The sequence below is a fragment of the Rutilus rutilus genome (genome assembly GCF_951802725.1).
Source record: "Rutilus rutilus genome assembly, chromosome: 18".
NCBI classification, from domain to species: Eukaryota; Metazoa; Chordata; class Actinopteri; order Cypriniformes; family Leuciscidae; genus Rutilus; species Rutilus rutilus.
The window spans coordinates 17425375-17442267 of NC_140231.1; the positions used below are offsets into that span (position 1 = coordinate 17425375).

Sequence of the window (16893 nt, forward strand, 5' to 3'; positions counted from 1 at the left end):
TTTGCAATAGACACGGAGTACTGTAAAAATGCCTTGTCTGATTGCGGAAAAGGTTTTCAAATATAATAAGAAGAAATAAAATAAAATCTAAATGTATAAAACCCTTATAGTTTTAAACTCTTTATTAACTTCTATTGTCCTTATTTGCTTGTCTCATGTGCTCCTACTGATAAATAATGTCCATTCAATGCGGTACAGACCCATGCTTCAGAAAAACATTCACAACATATGGACTGTGCTTTCACGTGTCTCCTAGAACCCCTCAGGAAAACTGAAATATGATCTAACAGCAGACATAGACAGTGAGGAGAACACGTGCTGGTATTTTGATGAGATACTATGGAATATTTTACCATAACTTTGTCTAACACGAGCACCTGTTTGATTGGGTTCATTTTTGTAGAAACACAAAGGTTCATTGTGTAATTGCCTGCATGTTTGTAGAGCACTATAAGTGCAACACAAACTTCTATAGCAATTATTTTTTCAAACAGAGAGGCATAAGTGAGCATAAGTTAGAGCGTAACACTCAGAATGAAGATCCTCCCATCCAGTCTCAGATATCATGTAAACACATCAGAGCACATTGTGTCCACTACTCATTAAGGACACATAGTTCTGAGCGGTGGCTTACAAGCAGACACAAACATTTTCTTCTTTTTGGTTTAACAATACACTGTGACTTCTTACCAAGAATATATCATCTCATCATTCCTTAGTATGTGTTAAGGAAATCAGAGAAGACGTGAGAGTATAAAAACTTGAGAACAAAAGAGCATTAGTGCTAATTTGCACTTTCCTTGATCATCTCTCCAGAAATCAATCAAGCATCCTGGAAGGGACTAAGCCAATCAATATTACACAAACCCTTGAGTGAATATACAGTAGGCTAAGTGTAAAAAAAAAAAAAAAAAAAAGTTTAACAAAACTAACTTAAATCACCTGGTTTGTGGGGCTGCAGTTAGAGCTTTATTAACAGGATAACCTTTTCCAGTTGCCAGGACACTTTTTGACCATGCCCGTTTGAGTCAGCATGCTGTGCCCTCATTCCTTTCCAGGCAAGTATTCACAGCACTAATTCTTGGATTGCAGCCTGTGAGAATATATAGGCCTGGCTTCATGATCATATCATGATGGTTACACATGATCAGCATGAGACATCTGAAATATTCACTCCAAAAGTTGCTCTTGAGGTAGTCTTACAAGTAATTCAATCCACTGCACTAGAGAACAAAGCAAAATGTAGGCATACTAACCAAATAAGGCGCTTTAAAATAATAATAATTGTGCATCAGTTCTAATCAGTGCAAATGAAGAAATTATTGGTGTAAAACAACAACTATTTTCCACACATTTCTACATGGCATACAAATGTATTTCTCGGCAGGCACATTGTTTTGGGAAGTGTGTTTTAATGTATCTCTGCCCCCTGGTGTTCATGTGAGAAGTGTGTGCTCTTCCAGACCTTGACGGTTTTTGCAGACAATTTGTACTAAGATTTTAATTATACACTTATTAAAGCATGATACTCAAATGAAAATATTCACTTCTTCAGAGACCCTATTGCTTTAGTTAAGGATTTAAGAATAATATGCTGATATTATGTAGAATTTTATTTATTTATTAATTATTTCAAACTTTGAGTTTCATTTGCCAGTGCTATTAATATAATTGTTTGTAATACAATGCTATCCTTAAGCTCTATTTTGTGATTTATTAAAAAAAAACAGCAGGCAATGATAATACACCGTGTGCAAATGGTTCAAATGTATGTATTTGTGCTTTATTATGTTTTGCACAATGTGAAGTCAAGTTCTCCAAAAGATCATACATTTCCCTGAGCACTGGTACAAGATAAGCAGTACTTTTATATTAGTCATTTGTAGTGATATTGAATTTTTGGCAAATGCTCCAAAATGCTGAGAATAATCTGTGTGATAATAAAATAGAAATGTACTTCAAAGTTAAGTTATTTCAATATTCAAGAAAGAAAAAAAAAACTAGTTTAAACCAGCTTAACTGAGAGGGAATCAGACACTTTAAGCTTGGCCAAAACAACAAATACTGAATTTTTCGTGTAATATATATATATATTTTTATAAATTTGAACAACGATAGAATAGTAATAATAATAATAATAGACATTGAGGAGAACATTTATTATTATCTTTCAGTTTTTGCTGCTTGGAAATATTGTGGTTTTGATAACGGCGAAAACGCATATTTGCTATGTGTAAAGGTTTTTTAATAAAATAAAAACCCTTTCTTTGATTTCCACCATACAGCCGGAGCCATCAGAGGTCAGTGTCTCTTCGAACAGCAGCTTCATATGAGCGGAAGTGACGATGTTCGTTCTAAAGGCGGGATCAGGAAGCGTCGCTGTGTGAGTTATTTTGGGCGCATTGAGTCTGCGAATAGCGCGGCGTCTGCGGATGAGGATCGACATTTCTCGATAAAAGTGTCCAGGTATGATATAAAATATGGTGCAGCCTCAAGTTCCTTTATAGATACTGTTTATACTGTTGCGTTGGCCACTTTGATTGTTTTTATGTTTAATTGAGAGTTTCCTGTCAGCTGTCGTTGTGTAGCGCTGAACGCGAAGAAATGAGGCGGGACCCCCAAACGTGTAAATTGAGAAAATTCACTCTTATGAACTGCTTATTTTCATCTTCATGTAATAATTAGCTATCATCTCTCCGTCGCATTATTTACGGATTTATAAATTCCCCGTGGTTGTGTAGTTTTCACTTTCATTTTCAGTAGCTCGCCTTCACTTTCCATTATCATTGTTCGGTGATGTTACATTATAATACACGAGGATTTTATGAAGTGCTCATATAGCCTGTCTGGTAGGAAATTCGCTTATTTGTCAAAAACACATTGATTTTTAAGGTAAGATAGGGACATTTGCATTTTAACAATAGTTAAAACTTATTACAAAGTATGATATCTGGAGTTGAGTAGGTTTTTTTCTTTCTTTGTTTTAATACATTCAGTGTGTAGTATTTTCTTTAGACTTGTGTACAGTTAGGTCTGGGGTTTTCTTAAGAAATCATGCCTTTTAACATAAATATTCTTATCTTCTTTCTCCTCTTTAAGCCATTGAAGAAAGTAAACCTGAATTCCCACAACCCTCTCTAATACAAATCAACAATGTCGTCGACATCACAAAAACACAAGGACTTTGTGGCCGAACCCATGGGGGAGAAGTCTGTGAATGCACTAGCAGGAATTGGGGAAGTTCTTGGAAAAAGATTGGAAGATAAAGGCTTCGACAAGGTGAGATTTACCAAGATGTTTCATATTTACTGTAGTCAGCCCTATGGTCATTAAATTTACACTACTTTTTTTCTTTTCTTCCTTACAGGCATATGTTGTCCTAGGACAGTTTCTGGTTCTGAGGAAAGATGAGGAGTTGTTTCGGGAATGGTTGAAGGATACATGTGGAGCCAACATTAAACAGCAAGGCGACTGTTATGGCTGTCTGCGAGAGTGGTGTGACTCTTTCCTGTAGTTGACTCTTCTGTTGTTATACTTTAATTTCCCCCCTTGTATCTGAATACATTTACCTCACTATAACAATTAGACTTTTCTGACATCATTTTTTTGGATGTATCAATATATTAAATCTTGGTCCAGAATTGTAGAAACACTAGAATGTCTCTAGATGGGTACACTTGTTAGATCACTGGTCCTTTTTTGTGTTCAAACATTGACACTGGATCTTTAGTTTTGACAGAATAACGCAAATCATCCAAAAATCCGTTTATCATATGCGGTTCGGTTCCAGACTACATATGTGCAGTAGAGAAAATACATATTCACTGGGCGCAATACAGATCCCACTTTCTGTTTATTATGATGTCGTTTGCAGGTTTTAACTGATGTCCCAAATGTGGCACACTGCTTAGTAGTTTAAGCTTTATGAGCTTGTCACTGGTCTCTAATATGTATTACCCAAAGGATCCTGTGCATAATGATGCCCATATGGTTTTTAATGCTCCCCAACCCCTAAATTGCCTTAATAAAAAATATGGATTTGTTTTAACTGTGCATGTGTACCTGAAGATGCGTGGGCTGAATCTTTCTGTGTAGTGTAGCCACTTAACTCACGTCTTGGTTGACATCGGCTGCCTTGATGTTTAAAATGCTGCCTGAATGAAACTGATAAATGTTTTCATGGCTTTAAGACCATTTTTGAACTTTCGTGTTTTGCATCTTAGTTCTTTTGGAATAAAATCTCAAAAGTAATAATTAATAGGGTGTGTTGTGAGTGTGTGGAATGAAAAACATTTTAATCCAGCTAGACGTGCTATTACAAAAGTGGAATTACCTGTTCGAGTTTGTGTTTGTTTCATCGAGAGGCATTTGTTTAACTTTAGTTGATTCAATTGAATCTGTCATCGCAGAAAAGTATTAATTTCTTTAAAATATTACTGTAGTGTTCATTTTTCTCCTAAATCTCAATAAGCGATGCACATACGTGTGATGTTTAAAAGTTTTATTCATTCCTTCATTGGATTCTGCAGTATTTTAATTCATTACTTGGGACCACAAGTATTTGACACATGTTCTTTTGACATTTTTCTTCACCAGTTCATCTTTTGAGCTAATCTTTTGAACTATTAGAGACTAGATACCACTTGTTTAGGTGGCCAGGAAAAATTTAATTGTTTTTAGGACATAAATATCATTTTACAAACCCCTTTAGGAGTGCTATGTACTGTAGGTATTAGCATTCGCACTTTCTCACAATGATCTAAACTTTAAAAGCTCTACCAGATAACCAGAATTGTCTACCAGCATACATTGCCACCTCAAACAAAACGTTTAAAAAAAAAAATCAAAATATACATACAGAATTTGTAAATCACCATAGTAAGCTATGTGAAGAACGCAATGAATGTTTCGAATATAATAAAATTTGAAATTGAAATATTCAGACCCACACCTATTTCCCCTTTGATTAAAAAACTGTGTGCTTGCATATGTATGTATCAGTGTGTCATGATCTAATCCATTTGCATTGATCTTGATGTTATTTTGTCCCCTTAATGAAAGGAACAGGGTTTCCCAGAAAGAAAGGAAAAAAAAAACAGGAGGATAAAAATATCTTCACAAACATGATTTTGTAAATTTTTGGGTTCTGAAATTTAGAAACCACTTTGCATTTATTGAACCTTATTTTGGGATTTATTTAGCTGTGTGGTGTCTTGTCGAGTGTTGTGTTGTGTGATGTGCGTAAAATGATCATTATTTTTTAAATGAGACTAATCCTGCCCTTCCTGTGTCCTGCTCAGAGGAGAGCACAGAAGAACTTTTTCTCCCTGAACGGGTTTTCTGAAGTGGGCACAGGGGTGATGAGAGGGTCCTCGATTGCATGGGCATCACAGTAGGCCATCAAGTCCGCTGCTGCCTTTGACACCTAAGAATACAGGACGGATTGTCAGTGCCCAGTTTAAAAGCACACGGACAGCAATTGATTTTCAGGCAAGAAACCTCAGGTGAATAGGGTAAAAAATGTAAGTAATAGATATCACCATAAATATTTGCATTTAAATATGCAAATAAGCCATTATCTAATTAAATCCACACTGAACATTGTATAAAGCCAAGTTCAAAATTCAGTTTAATTTAGTCAACATATTAGGTTTAAAGTTTTTTTCAGAGTAGGTTTTGGATATCTCTTTTTATCACTCCATAAATCATAAAATACTCTCAACAGACAGAATAATACATTTTTAACCATGTTTTTAGGAAATAGAAATTATATATGAACAATCCCTCTGCAGTGTTGGGCGTAACGCATTACAAGTTACATGAGTTACGTAATCAGATTACTTTTTTTAAGTAACTAGAGTAACGCATTACTTTTAAATTTACAAGAAAATATCAGTTACTTTTTCAAATAAATAACGCAAGTTACTTGTTTTCCTGTATATAGACTGACATGTCCCCATGTTGAGAGAAATCATGAGTAAGTGCAGAGGCGTTGTTTGCGCTGTGTAAACATGATGGTTTTTGTAGACTAAAGGTGAGCAATTAACTCATCTCACATGCACAAAAATAGATTCAGTATTCCTTAAAATGAATAAAAACAGTGAAATGCAAACTTGCTAACAATTAGATGCTAAATTACACAATATACTTTATGTATTTAATCTCACTTTAGTAACCAATGTATTTGCTGCTGACCTTTGATTATCCAATTCAACCGTACTAATAAGCAAAAATGACTTTAGATAAACATCATGTTTGCATTTTATTTTTATTGCTGAAGTAAGAGAACTTTCTTCTTCTGCAATCCAGAATGGCAGCATGCAGCTGAAAGGTGTGTTTGAGCTTCTCCGTCTACTGTACAGACGTGAATTTGCAATTCCTTCAGCCTGAGGCTTATTCATTTCACTTTTGGTGTGAAAGGGCCTTTACATTTTTCAAATACAGAACTTTGTTTTTGTTATTAAAAAACAAAACAAGCCCAGCCTAGACAAGAAAAAGTAATGCAAAAGTAACAACGCATTACTTTCCTAATATTACTAAACAAGTAACGAGTTGTTACTTTTAAAAGTAACTTTCCCCAACACTGTCCCTCTGTAAAAACCTTCTGAATATATAGCTCTGGAACTGGAAGGTTTGGTGTATGTAAGTGCTACTAAAGTGGAGATTTCTGGTTCAATGCAGGAGAAAAAACTCATTTTGAGAAAACAGCCTTTAAAGATATGTATTGTAATTGAAAACTACAGACACAAATAAAGTGTAATAAAATAAACGCTCAAAATGTGTATTATAGATTTTTTTTTTTTCACTGTAGTCTGAGATAAGAAATGTTATGGAAGCAAAATAGCCCAAAATCAATTGACCAGTGCATGAAAAAACAATGGTAAATGATGAATAACTACACTTTAATACTATAATATATACACTGCAGTTTCATTTCTGGGCTAAAACAGCATTTTAGGTCAAACAGAACTGTATGAGTGAAATGCAAGGTTGAGGCCAACGCTTAAAGACTGTTGAATGCTTCAAATTGTACTTGTAGGACACACTTTACCGTGGGATTGTAGAAATAGGTCATACCTATTAACCTGATTCTAGATCTTTGATCACATCTAATACAAATTAGTCTGCAACGAACAGGCTGGTATAAAAAGGCACATTCATAGGCAATGCAGGATTACCACTGATCTGATTCTTGATTGCCACATTTTCCGGTTGTTTTTGCATGGCAACCCTCACCTTGATTCGACAAAAACTGGCTTCAATCTTCAGCTGTTCCACCAGCTTCCTGGCCTGACCGACGCTCATGGTGCTGTTCACAGCGGTGTCTCCTTTCATCCTGCCACATACACCCACAAAATTACACAGACGTCAATGCAAAATACAAAAACGCACATGAGGCATCTGTTCATTTTGTTTAAGAAGTTCATTATCATATAAGCCAGCCAACAAAAGCATATTTTTTAAGGATACGCCAATATGAACATTTTGCCAGATACCGATAATTCTGTATATTTGAAAGCACATAACCGAGATATTTTCCGATAAACCTAAATCCAAATTTTTATAGAATGTTTGAGAGCCGGATTACAAAAATAAAAGTCTAACCATTAAATCCATGTCCCAAGCACACAATTCTAATGTTCTCATTGTAATTTTACGTAGCCTAAATGACAGGCTTGCATGTTGCACTTAACCTTATTTTCCTTTTTTAAGTGATTCCAATCACATTTCAAGCAATTCAAAATCAGCTAAAGGCAATCATTTATCTGCCATAAGATATCGGCCAAATTTAATTATCGCGCCAATAACATTAAAATGATATATCGACCTATACCGATATATGCATCCCTAATATTTTTGCCATCCTAATCTGCTAACATTCATGTACTATTAATATAGAGAATTAGGGGATACATTATGTACAGATTCTGTGGTAAAAAGGTCCCATTCATTAACATTAATTGATGCTTTAACTAACAATGAACAAAACATTTGTTATTTATTAATCCTTGTTAACATTATTTAAAAAACAACAACTGTTCACTGTTCAGATCAGGTCACTGACAACTAATGTTGTTATCTAATGTTGACAAATGATACCTTACTGTAAAGTGTTACTGATTCTGTTGATAGTGCACAGTGTCTCTACTCTCTAATGGAAGCATCTTCCTGCGGTCCAGGACTCTCATACCCTCTCGTTCACTTCCTGTCTTTCCTCTCTTGGTATCATTTACTACTGCTTTGCTAAAAGCTCCTGCCCTAGAAAACCAAAACCTCACCTTGGAATGCAATAATCTGATAGCAACACATTTCATCATCCTGAAACCCTTCATTTCCAGGTGATGGTCAGAAGTCATTGTTTAAATAGATTTAGAGCTATTCATAATCATCAAATATCAATTTATCCACCTAAAATGGTCTGCATTAATTAAAAATAGGATTTCAACAGTGTATTGGGGAATGCCAGCCCCATTTTCCACATAGGATATGCTTGCAGGGATCCATCACCACAAGGAATATACCATATTATTCTGAGCAATAGCACACAAAAAACATCCTTTTTTGAATGTTATCTGATTGAACGTATACATTTAGGCATCTGTAGAGTGGAAATCACATGTTGCAGACAGAAAAGGGAATAAAAGAAAAAGAAACTAGGCCAGATATATAAATGACAATCACTGATGCTCAAACAGATATCAGTAGGCTAATCATTTGGAAGACCCTTAAATGTGATGTGGAAAAAAAATATGCAATGTGTTTAAATTGATCACATGAAATTAAAGCAATGCATTTTAAAAGGATCTAAAGAAGAATGGAGAGTGAACGGAGAGCAAGAAGCATAAAAAAGACCACAGAGTGTATTCGTCTATTTTTGTCATTCTGGGCCCTTTTTTTTTTACCCCTTTCCCCCTTTCACTCTATTTCTTACCCTTGCTGTATTCCTCTTGTGGTGATTTCTCTCCCTCCTCTTCTTTCTTATTCCTTCTCTCTCTCTCTATCTGCCCGTGCTGTTGCTTTCAGTGCAGCCGGACCGCACCCTCATACACAGTGTGGATGCTACCCAGTTCTGTACAGTCCAGTGCACTGCAATTCTGCTACAATGAACACCACTCTCTTGGTACATACATAAAACGCCCCTCTGCAGTGAGTGGAATGTGCCAACCAGGAGGAGGGGGGCCCTATTGGAATGATTTATTCTGTGGGGCGGCTCATACCACCTTTCCAGCAGCATGGGGTGGTGGAAGGGGGGGAGGGAAATGCAACGATGAAAAGCAGTGTATGAAGAATTAAATCTAGGAAGATGAATTTATATTGTCAATATTATCATGAAATATTTGATAGCATGAAATGCTTATTTTGTTCATTGCCGGTGATGCTGCTAAACCTCCGGAATAAGTGAGCCTTCCCTCTGCTCTGTTACCATGGGAACTGCTGCAGTCTCAGCCTCTTTTTGTCTTGTACTGTGGCACCATTTTGACTCGGTGGTCTCTCCCACCCTGGTTAAGATCTTATACCCCCCACCATCACTCCACCCTCCCACCTCCCACTGCATTCATTCTCATGTCACATTCACATTGTTGCAAATCTGCCCCCTAGTTTCCTCCCGAGAAATGAGAATACTGTTATCTGAAATATTTGGTGGAGAAAGAAAGAATAAAGGGAGACTTCTTATCTGATTCTTATTGGTGCTCAACAACATTCAATTTATGATGATTTTGATTCTGTTTTTTGATGGTTGATAAAAATCTGGTTATTGGCTTTAAAGCTAGGCTACATTAAGAAAAAAATGTTTATACCATTTTCAACAAACATTAATAGTTTGGGACAGACGGAGCCGATGATGATGATGATGATGATGATGATTATTTCTATTATTATAACGTAAACATATATCAATGTTTACGAATCTCAATACGTTTTCTTTTGACATAAACAAAAATAAACAACACATTTAATTTAATTTAGGGTGTGTTAGGTGTTTTCAAGTCATTTATGTATTGTATTTTATGTCTGTCATGTCATTGACCCTTTTCCTATTATTTAGGTAAAGATAGATATATATTTAAAGTCTTAATTAATAAAAATCCCCCCAAAAATTAGATAATGTTTTTTATTTGGGATTTTACTTTTCTGTAACAATTCGCATGAATAACAACGTATTTTAAACCGGGACTTGGACTTTGTACCTCTTCGGTTGCCGTACATATGTTTCTGTCACACCAGCAGGGGCGCAACTGAGTTACACTGATGGTTGTTTTTCACTGATCTATAGAAAGTAGATGACAACCGAATATTTTTGTTTTTGATTACATTTGATTTGGAGATCATCTGCTCTGCCATGAAATGCATAAATTAAGCGTCACGCTAGCACATAACAGATCGAAAGGAAGAGAGGGGTTGGTCCACTGGAGTTGTTCATCAGTTTATTCTGAAGCATAGTTATTTGTTTTGTCCATGGCGTGTTTCTTAATTAAAGAAGGTGAGTTTTCTAATGTAATGTACTTAAATGTTAAGACAGTGAAACTGCGAAATGGAGACAGGGAGGCACTTAAAATCCAGTTCAGAGACACACCAAAAATAGTTCGGGTACAGTCGTATGTAAAGAACGTGCTGAAGTGACACTAACGTTACACATATTATTTACTATTTTACTGCATTATTGTTTTGTTCAATTCGAGTCAGGCTGTCGAATGTACAAAAATACATCATGCAGCACTAATTGCAGGCAATTCACAGAGGAAGAGAATAGAGAAAGATTTAGGTGTGTGTGTGTATTTGTTTTCTTGGGTGTGTATAAATTGAGTCTTGTTTTATGATTCATCCTGGATTAGTTGTCGTGTTTTCATCCTAAAAATTATAAATGGTGCTAATTATTATTATTTTGTATAGTTATAATTACTTTTCAATTTTAATATATTCAATGTGTTTTTTATTCCGACTTTTTTTTCTCTTATTCCTTTTTTAGGGCACCCTATGACTTCATTGACAGTAACAGACGAACAGTGGGAAAGTAAATTCAAGAAACTGGCTCATCATACCTTCAGTCACAGAACAACAACTAGATCCAAATACGACTTTCTGAATACATGTTAATTTTTGACTTTGGTCATCATGACATTTTAACCCACTGTATTTTCAAACCATTAATTCTCACTGTAGAAAACAAGCATTATTAGATGTAGTGATGCAGACGGGACACATTATTGGATAGTGTGTGAGGTGGTTTGAATGAGTAAAGCGGGACAGACGCCTTTGTCAGCAGTGGGAGGACTGTTGGGCAGACACCGTGAGACTAGAGGACCTTCATCTGGACGTGAAACTGAAGGACTACTTGCTATGGGTGCAGCGATGGGACCGTTACTGCTTTGGCTCCAGGATGTGGCAGCGGTGACCCTGCTTAGAGCTCGCAGGACGCTTCTAAGAGTCGCCATTCTTTCGTGTGTCCTGGTGCTTCTCCTCTGGATCTCCATCTTCCTGTATGGAAGCTTCTACTATTCCTACATGCCCAGCGTGAGCTTCTCCACACCAGTACACTACTACTACAGGTACAGACACATCAGGGCCGATCAGGAATATTCTGGTCTAGTTTTGACAACAGGCTCGTGTTTGCGCACGACTGAGTCCTTAATTAGTATGGTCCAATGAACAAATACTGTTAGAGGCATTACTAGAGTTCGTAATGCATTGTGGTTGATTCCTCTCTCCTCCATTTCACTCTTAACAGCACAGATTGTGACGCTTCAGATTCAGTGCTCTGTTCTTTCCCCACGGCTAACATCTCGCTCTTGAAGAATGGAAGAGACCAGGTACATCTGAGTCCCACTCAGAGTGACATAATTTAAGAGCCACGCTTTAAAAATGTATGAATGTCAATATGTTTTGGGGGATACACCACCAAAGCACGACTGAAGTTGCTCCTGAAAAAGAAATGAGTTATTTTTAGCAGAAAAGGGCCTCACGTATCATCTGTTCAATTTATAGACATGTTTTACAGGGTTTGCCTAAATGACCCTTTAAAGCTTTGTTGTTTACATTACGTAACGAGCCCATTAATGATGCACAAGAAAAAATATAATACTTGTATATTGAATGATTCATATTACTGATTGAGAATAAAAATGGATTTTCTGTCATATTTACAGCAAATTTTATTTGCTTCACTCTTTCTCTTAGGTGATGATGTCCGGTCAGGCCTACAGGATCTCTCTGGAGCTGGAAATGCCTGAATCTCCTGTTAACGAACAGATTGGCATGTTCATGGTCAAAATGTCCTGCTATACCACTGATGGGACAGTCGTTCGCTCGGTGGTCCGCTCCGTGAGTGAAGACCGCTCACCCAAAATTCTCTGTTGTTTATGCTGTATGGATAATTGGGCTGATTTATAAGATGTTGCGAGTCAGTTGTTGCTAAACATAAGTGTGGTTTTCCAAGTCGTGCATCAAATAGGCTATATTATGGGTTTAATTTAGCTTAAAAGTAATAACCAAATCAACCATTTTAAATGCTACAAGTGAATTTAGGCATTAAAATGGACAGTATGATAATGTGATATTTTCTTGAGATTACATTTAATAGCATTATTAAATTATTTAGATTTTTTAATTATCTGTGGTAACTTTAAGTGAGCTTTAGATGATGGTAAATATAATCTAAATGTAAAAATAGGGGAAATAAGCATGAACATTTAATTATCCTATATCAGTCGGTATACACTACTTCCTTCCTCTTGCAACATGTACTTCCTGCATTCATTTTGTCCTGTTGTCTGATATCATTGGGGTTGCGTCTTGCGAGTAACAATGTAAAAATAGGAGAAATGAGCCTGCACAATTAAATGTTCTATATCAGTCTGTATACACTTAAAGAAATTCATGGAAGGATCCATTAAACGTATTCAAAAGTGACAGTAAAGACATTTGTAATGTTACAAAAGATTTCTATTTTAAATAAATGCTGTTATTTCTATTCATCAAAGAATCCTGAAAAAAATTTAGCACCATTTCTACAAAAGTATTATTCAGCACAACTGTTTTTTTATGCAGCAAATCAGCATATTAGAATGATTTCTGAAGGATCGTGTGACACTTAAGTTCATGGGCGTTTTTTATATTGTAATGACAGTCATTAAATGGCCGTTTGACTCATTATTACTTGTTCCTTGTTTGCTCTCATCAGACGATGCTGCACTACCGTTCAAACCTGCTGCGCACCATGAGCACGCTGCTGTTTTCGCCCCTCCTGCTCACAGGTGTGTCTGAGCAGAAACAGCTCATCGAAGTGGAGCTCTTCCCAGATTTCAAATCGGACCTTGTAAGTTTGTAAAGTATGAACAAGACTGACAGAATTGTCATTAAAAAAAAAATCAGACAAAAGGCATGCATTATATTGATCTGTCCTTCACAGTACCAACCTGCCATCGGTGCTGTGATCGAGATTCAGTCTCGCAGGGTCCAGATTTATTCTTCCCAGCTCAGGATCCATGCCTACTTCACTGGCATTAGGTATTTGCCATTGTTTGGTGGTATCAGTTTATTTGATGGTTCATGTTCCATCAAATCATCCTGTAATGTTATTCCCTCTTGCAACAGATACCTCCTGTATAATTTCCCCGTGATGTCTGCAATCGTTGGGGTGGCGAGTAACTTCACCTTCCTCAGCGTCATTGTGCTCTTCAGTTACCTGCAATTCATCTGGGGAGGGCTGTATCCCCCCGAGCAGGTCAGAGTGAGGGTAAGACCATCTGTCTGCCTAATCTATTCAACCTTCATCCTATCACACTTCCATTGGATGCATTCCAGATGTCTGTTTGCACACATAGGTGATGATGGGAGACTCAACACGTCTTCAGCAGAGGAGGGAAGAAGCACGTAAACGCATGCACTCATCCTCCAGCACTCCTAGTAAGAACTCCGTTCGGTTCACAGCCGCACACACCTGATCACATCAATCGAACAGATCAGTAACTAATACACCATTCTTTGCCTGTCCCCCAGTCATTACGTATGGAAGAGACGCCAGTGAGCTGCCAGATTCACCACAACAACCCAAACAAACAGTTCGAAACAAAGGTAAACGATAAAAGGGAAATGTGATGAATGTAGATTTCTGTAATCCATTCCATATAAAATGAATTATATGCAGTGATCAAGTCACAGATGAATCATGCTAATCATGTTTGTTTGTGCAGGTGATTTGGACACTCCTAGTGTGATCGGGACAGAAGAACTGAATCAGCTGCAAGAAGATGAAGCTGGTAAAAATATTAACTTAAAGCATATGAGTAAGATACTCTGCCTTTCAAAAGTTTGGGGTTGGTCATATTTTTTTAATGCTTTTGAACAAAGTCTCTTATGCTTACCGAGGCTGTGTTTATTTGATCAAAAATACTTTAAAATCAGTAATATTGTGAAATATTATTACAATGTCATATAACAATTTTCAGTAACACTTTATTTTACAGTGTCCTTGTTACATATGTTACATGTACTTACCGTAGTATTAACAGTAAATTATGCATAATTACATGCAATTAACCCTTAACCAAATCCTAATCCTACCCTAACCCTATAGTAAGTACATGTAGTTGCTTAATATTACTCAGTACTTAAATATATAATTACACTGTAACAATGACACCTTCAAATAAAGTGTAACCCAATTTTCTACTTTAATAAATACAGTGCTATGCATAAGTTTAGACACCCATACTAAAGTTGACTAAAAAGAGGAATAAAAAATCATCTTTTGGAAACTGAACTTAATGCCTTAATTTAAAAAATTAGGAAAAATCCAACATTTAAGGACACCAATTTTCTTTGTGAATGAATAATGCATCGTAAATAAATAAATGTTCTTCCTTAAAATACAGGGTGCATAAGTTTGGACACCCCTATGTTAAATTCCCATAGAGGCAGGCAGATTTTTATTTTTAAAGGCCAGTTACTTCATGGATCCAGGATACTATGCATCCTGATAAAGTTCCCTTGGCCTTTGGAATTAAAATAGCCCCACATCATCACATAGCCTTCACTATACCTAGAGATTGGCATGGTTTTATTTCAGTTAGCCTATAGCTAGTTTGATTTGCATTGAGAGATGATCTTATGGAAAGTACCCAATGCCAATTTCTAGGTATGGTGAAGGCTATGTGATGATGTGGGGCTATTTTAATTCCAAAGGCCAAGGGAACTTTATCAGGATGCATAGTATCCTAAAAAATAAAATTAAAAAAAACTTAAAAATAAAAATCTGCCTGCCTCTATGGGAATTTAACATAGGGGTGAGTACCACTTATGCACCATGTATTTTAAGGAAGAACATTTATTTATTTACGATACATTATTCATTCACAAAGAAAATTGGTGTCCTTAAAGGTTGGCTTTTTCCTAATTTTTTTAATTAAGGCATTAAGTTCAGTTTCCAAAAGATGATTTTTTTATTCCTCTTTTTAGTCAACTTTAGCATGGGTGTCTTAACTTATGCATAGCACTGTATATTAAAATGCAATTTATTCCTGTGATGGCAGATCTGAGTTTTCATTTAGAAATAATTCTGATTTGCTGCTCAAGAAACATTTCTTATGATTATCAATGTATTATCAAAGAACAGCATTTATTTCAAATGTAAATATTTTCTAATATTAATGTTTAACTTTTGATCAATTTAATGTATTCTTGCTGAATAAAAGCATTTATTTAAATTAAAAGCATAAAAATGAATGTAGTTTTTTGCAAGTCCATTCTCATTGGTCTTTGGTTAATGTTTCTGCCATTAGCTCAGGACTCCTCTACCGATGAAGCTCCCATTTTCCTCGAGGCTCCTCGTATTGCAGAGACCAATTTGAGTGAGGAGGACCCAGACCAAGAGCAGAGGGCAGCAGGAATAGGAAATGGGACTCAAGAAGAAGAAACAGCCCAACCACAGTCCTCAGACAACAGCATTAGACAAAGGCATGGACCCTGGATGAGGCTCTGAGCTCCGAACTCTGGAGGAACCACATACGCACATGCATTCTGTTACATTAGAACACCTCATTTGACTCGTAGCTAGCACATTTGAGACATTCCTTTTGCAATGCAATGAGTATTACCATAAGAATTTTTCTGATGCATCTGGAAACCAGTTTACCTCATGGTGCTGATGTGAAGCTCACCAGAATTTCATGCTCTGCTGCTTTTGTTTTCCTTTACCTGAATACTTCCTATAGGACTTAAAAGTCACCTCTAGAGTCCTGCCATGCTTTAATGTGTCATTGCTGAGGTCTGTGGTTCTGTTACAACAGTTTTGCATGTAGAGGGTAACTGACTGGGTAAAATACATCAGCATTTCCATTTTATTCATATTTCTTTACATTCCTCTGCACTGTGATCGTCATACAAAATATTGAATGTGGCTTAGCACTTCTGTTTTACCTCTGTGGATATTAAAAATGATTTTGTTTCCCCACTTTCAATTATTTTAATGCTAATGTTGAAAATGCAAAACATATTTTAAGAGAACCATGTTACATATTATGGAAAATAAGTAGAGGACACAAGTATAATTGATTTGGGGATAATAATTAAAACAATATATATATTATTATTATTACTGTTACTATATACAACAATATTCCAACTCTACATGGAATACTAATACTACTATGTAAGGATATAGTTTAAAAAAAAATATTTATTTCATTAAATTATATGAGTGGTTTGTGCCTATTTGTCCACTGTCGTCAAAGATTCACTATTATATCTGCTTTATTCATTTACATAGCAATTTTAAGCATATCAGTAGCTTATTATGGAACGGAAGAATGTTCATATTTTGCTCTATATTTCTTTGATGTATGTTGTGTTTATTTAATAAATCGAAGATTTAAAGCAATTGTTTCCCATCGTCTT

General features: G+C 36.0%; 3 protein-coding genes across 4 annotated transcripts; 2 read left to right on the forward strand and 1 right to left on the reverse strand.

Annotated features, from left to right (window-relative positions):
* Positions 1 to 963: 963 nt before the first annotated feature.
* banf1 (barrier to autointegration nuclear assembly factor 1) lies at positions 964 to 4048 on the forward strand. The gene is made up of 4 exons (XM_084387283.1): positions 964 to 1058; positions 2286 to 2466; positions 3100 to 3279; positions 3368 to 4048. The coding sequence occupies exons 3-4, from the start codon at positions 3154 to 3156 to the stop codon at positions 3512 to 3514; spliced, it is 273 nt and encodes a 90-aa protein (XP_084243409.1). The 5' UTR covers positions 964 to 1058; positions 2286 to 2466; positions 3100 to 3153; the 3' UTR covers positions 3515 to 4048.
* Positions 4049 to 4486: 438 nt separating this feature from the next.
* gng3 (guanine nucleotide binding protein (G protein), gamma 3) lies at positions 4487 to 9127 on the reverse strand. The gene is made up of 3 exons (XM_084387284.1): positions 8933 to 9127; positions 7237 to 7336; positions 4487 to 5425 (listed from the first exon to the last, which is right to left on the reverse strand). Exons 2-3 carry the CDS (start codon positions 7333 to 7335, stop codon positions 5297 to 5299), a joined length of 228 nt encoding a protein of 75 aa, XP_084243410.1. The 5' UTR covers position 7336; positions 8933 to 9127; the 3' UTR covers positions 4487 to 5296.
* A 1092-nt stretch (positions 9128 to 10219) lies between these two features.
* Positions 10220 to 16874, forward strand: bscl2 (BSCL2 lipid droplet biogenesis associated, seipin). 2 transcript variants are annotated; one of them, XM_084388228.1, is made up of 11 exons: positions 10220 to 10483; positions 10970 to 11549; positions 11729 to 11810; positions 12178 to 12321; positions 13181 to 13315; positions 13409 to 13506; positions 13594 to 13735; positions 13824 to 13905; positions 13999 to 14073; positions 14193 to 14258; positions 15780 to 16874. In XM_084388228.1, the coding sequence occupies exons 2-11, from the start codon at positions 11233 to 11235 to the stop codon at positions 15977 to 15979; spliced, it is 1341 nt and encodes a 446-aa protein (XP_084244354.1). In that variant the 5' UTR covers positions 10220 to 10483; positions 10970 to 11232; the 3' UTR covers positions 15980 to 16874. The 2 variants fall into 2 exon arrangements, with proteins under 2 accessions (XP_084244354.1, XP_084244355.1); XM_084388229.1 differs by having other exon boundaries at positions 10241 to 10483; positions 13594 to 13723.
* Positions 16875 to 16893: the final 19 nt, after the last annotated feature.

Excerpts from the sequence above, each read along its gene's own strand:
- banf1 (XM_084387283.1), top strand. The coding sequence starts at position 3,154 with ATGTCGTCGACATCACAAAAACACAAGGACTTTGTGGCCGAACCCATG. Across the intron at positions 3,280-3,367 it reads AAGATAAAGGCTTCGACAAG|GCATATGTTGTCCTAGGACA; the intron begins GTGAGATTTACC and ends TCTTCCTTACAG.
- gng3 (XM_084387284.1), bottom strand. The coding sequence starts at position 7,335 with ATGAAAGGAGACACCGCTGTGAACAGCACCATGAGCGTCGGTCAGGCC. Across the intron at positions 5,426-7,236 it reads CCAGTTTTTGTCGAATCAAG|GTGTCAAAGGCAGCAGCGGA; the intron begins GTGAGGGTTGCC and ends CTGTATTCTTAG.
- bscl2 (XM_084388228.1), top strand. The coding sequence starts at position 11,233 with ATGAGTAAAGCGGGACAGACGCCTTTGTCAGCAGTGGGAGGACTGTTG. Across the intron at positions 11,811-12,177 it reads TGAAGAATGGAAGAGACCAG|GTGATGATGTCCGGTCAGGC; the intron begins GTACATCTGAGT and ends TCTTTCTCTTAG. Across the intron at positions 12,322-13,180 it reads TTCGCTCGGTGGTCCGCTCC|ACGATGCTGCACTACCGTTC; the intron begins GTGAGTGAAGAC and ends TGCTCTCATCAG.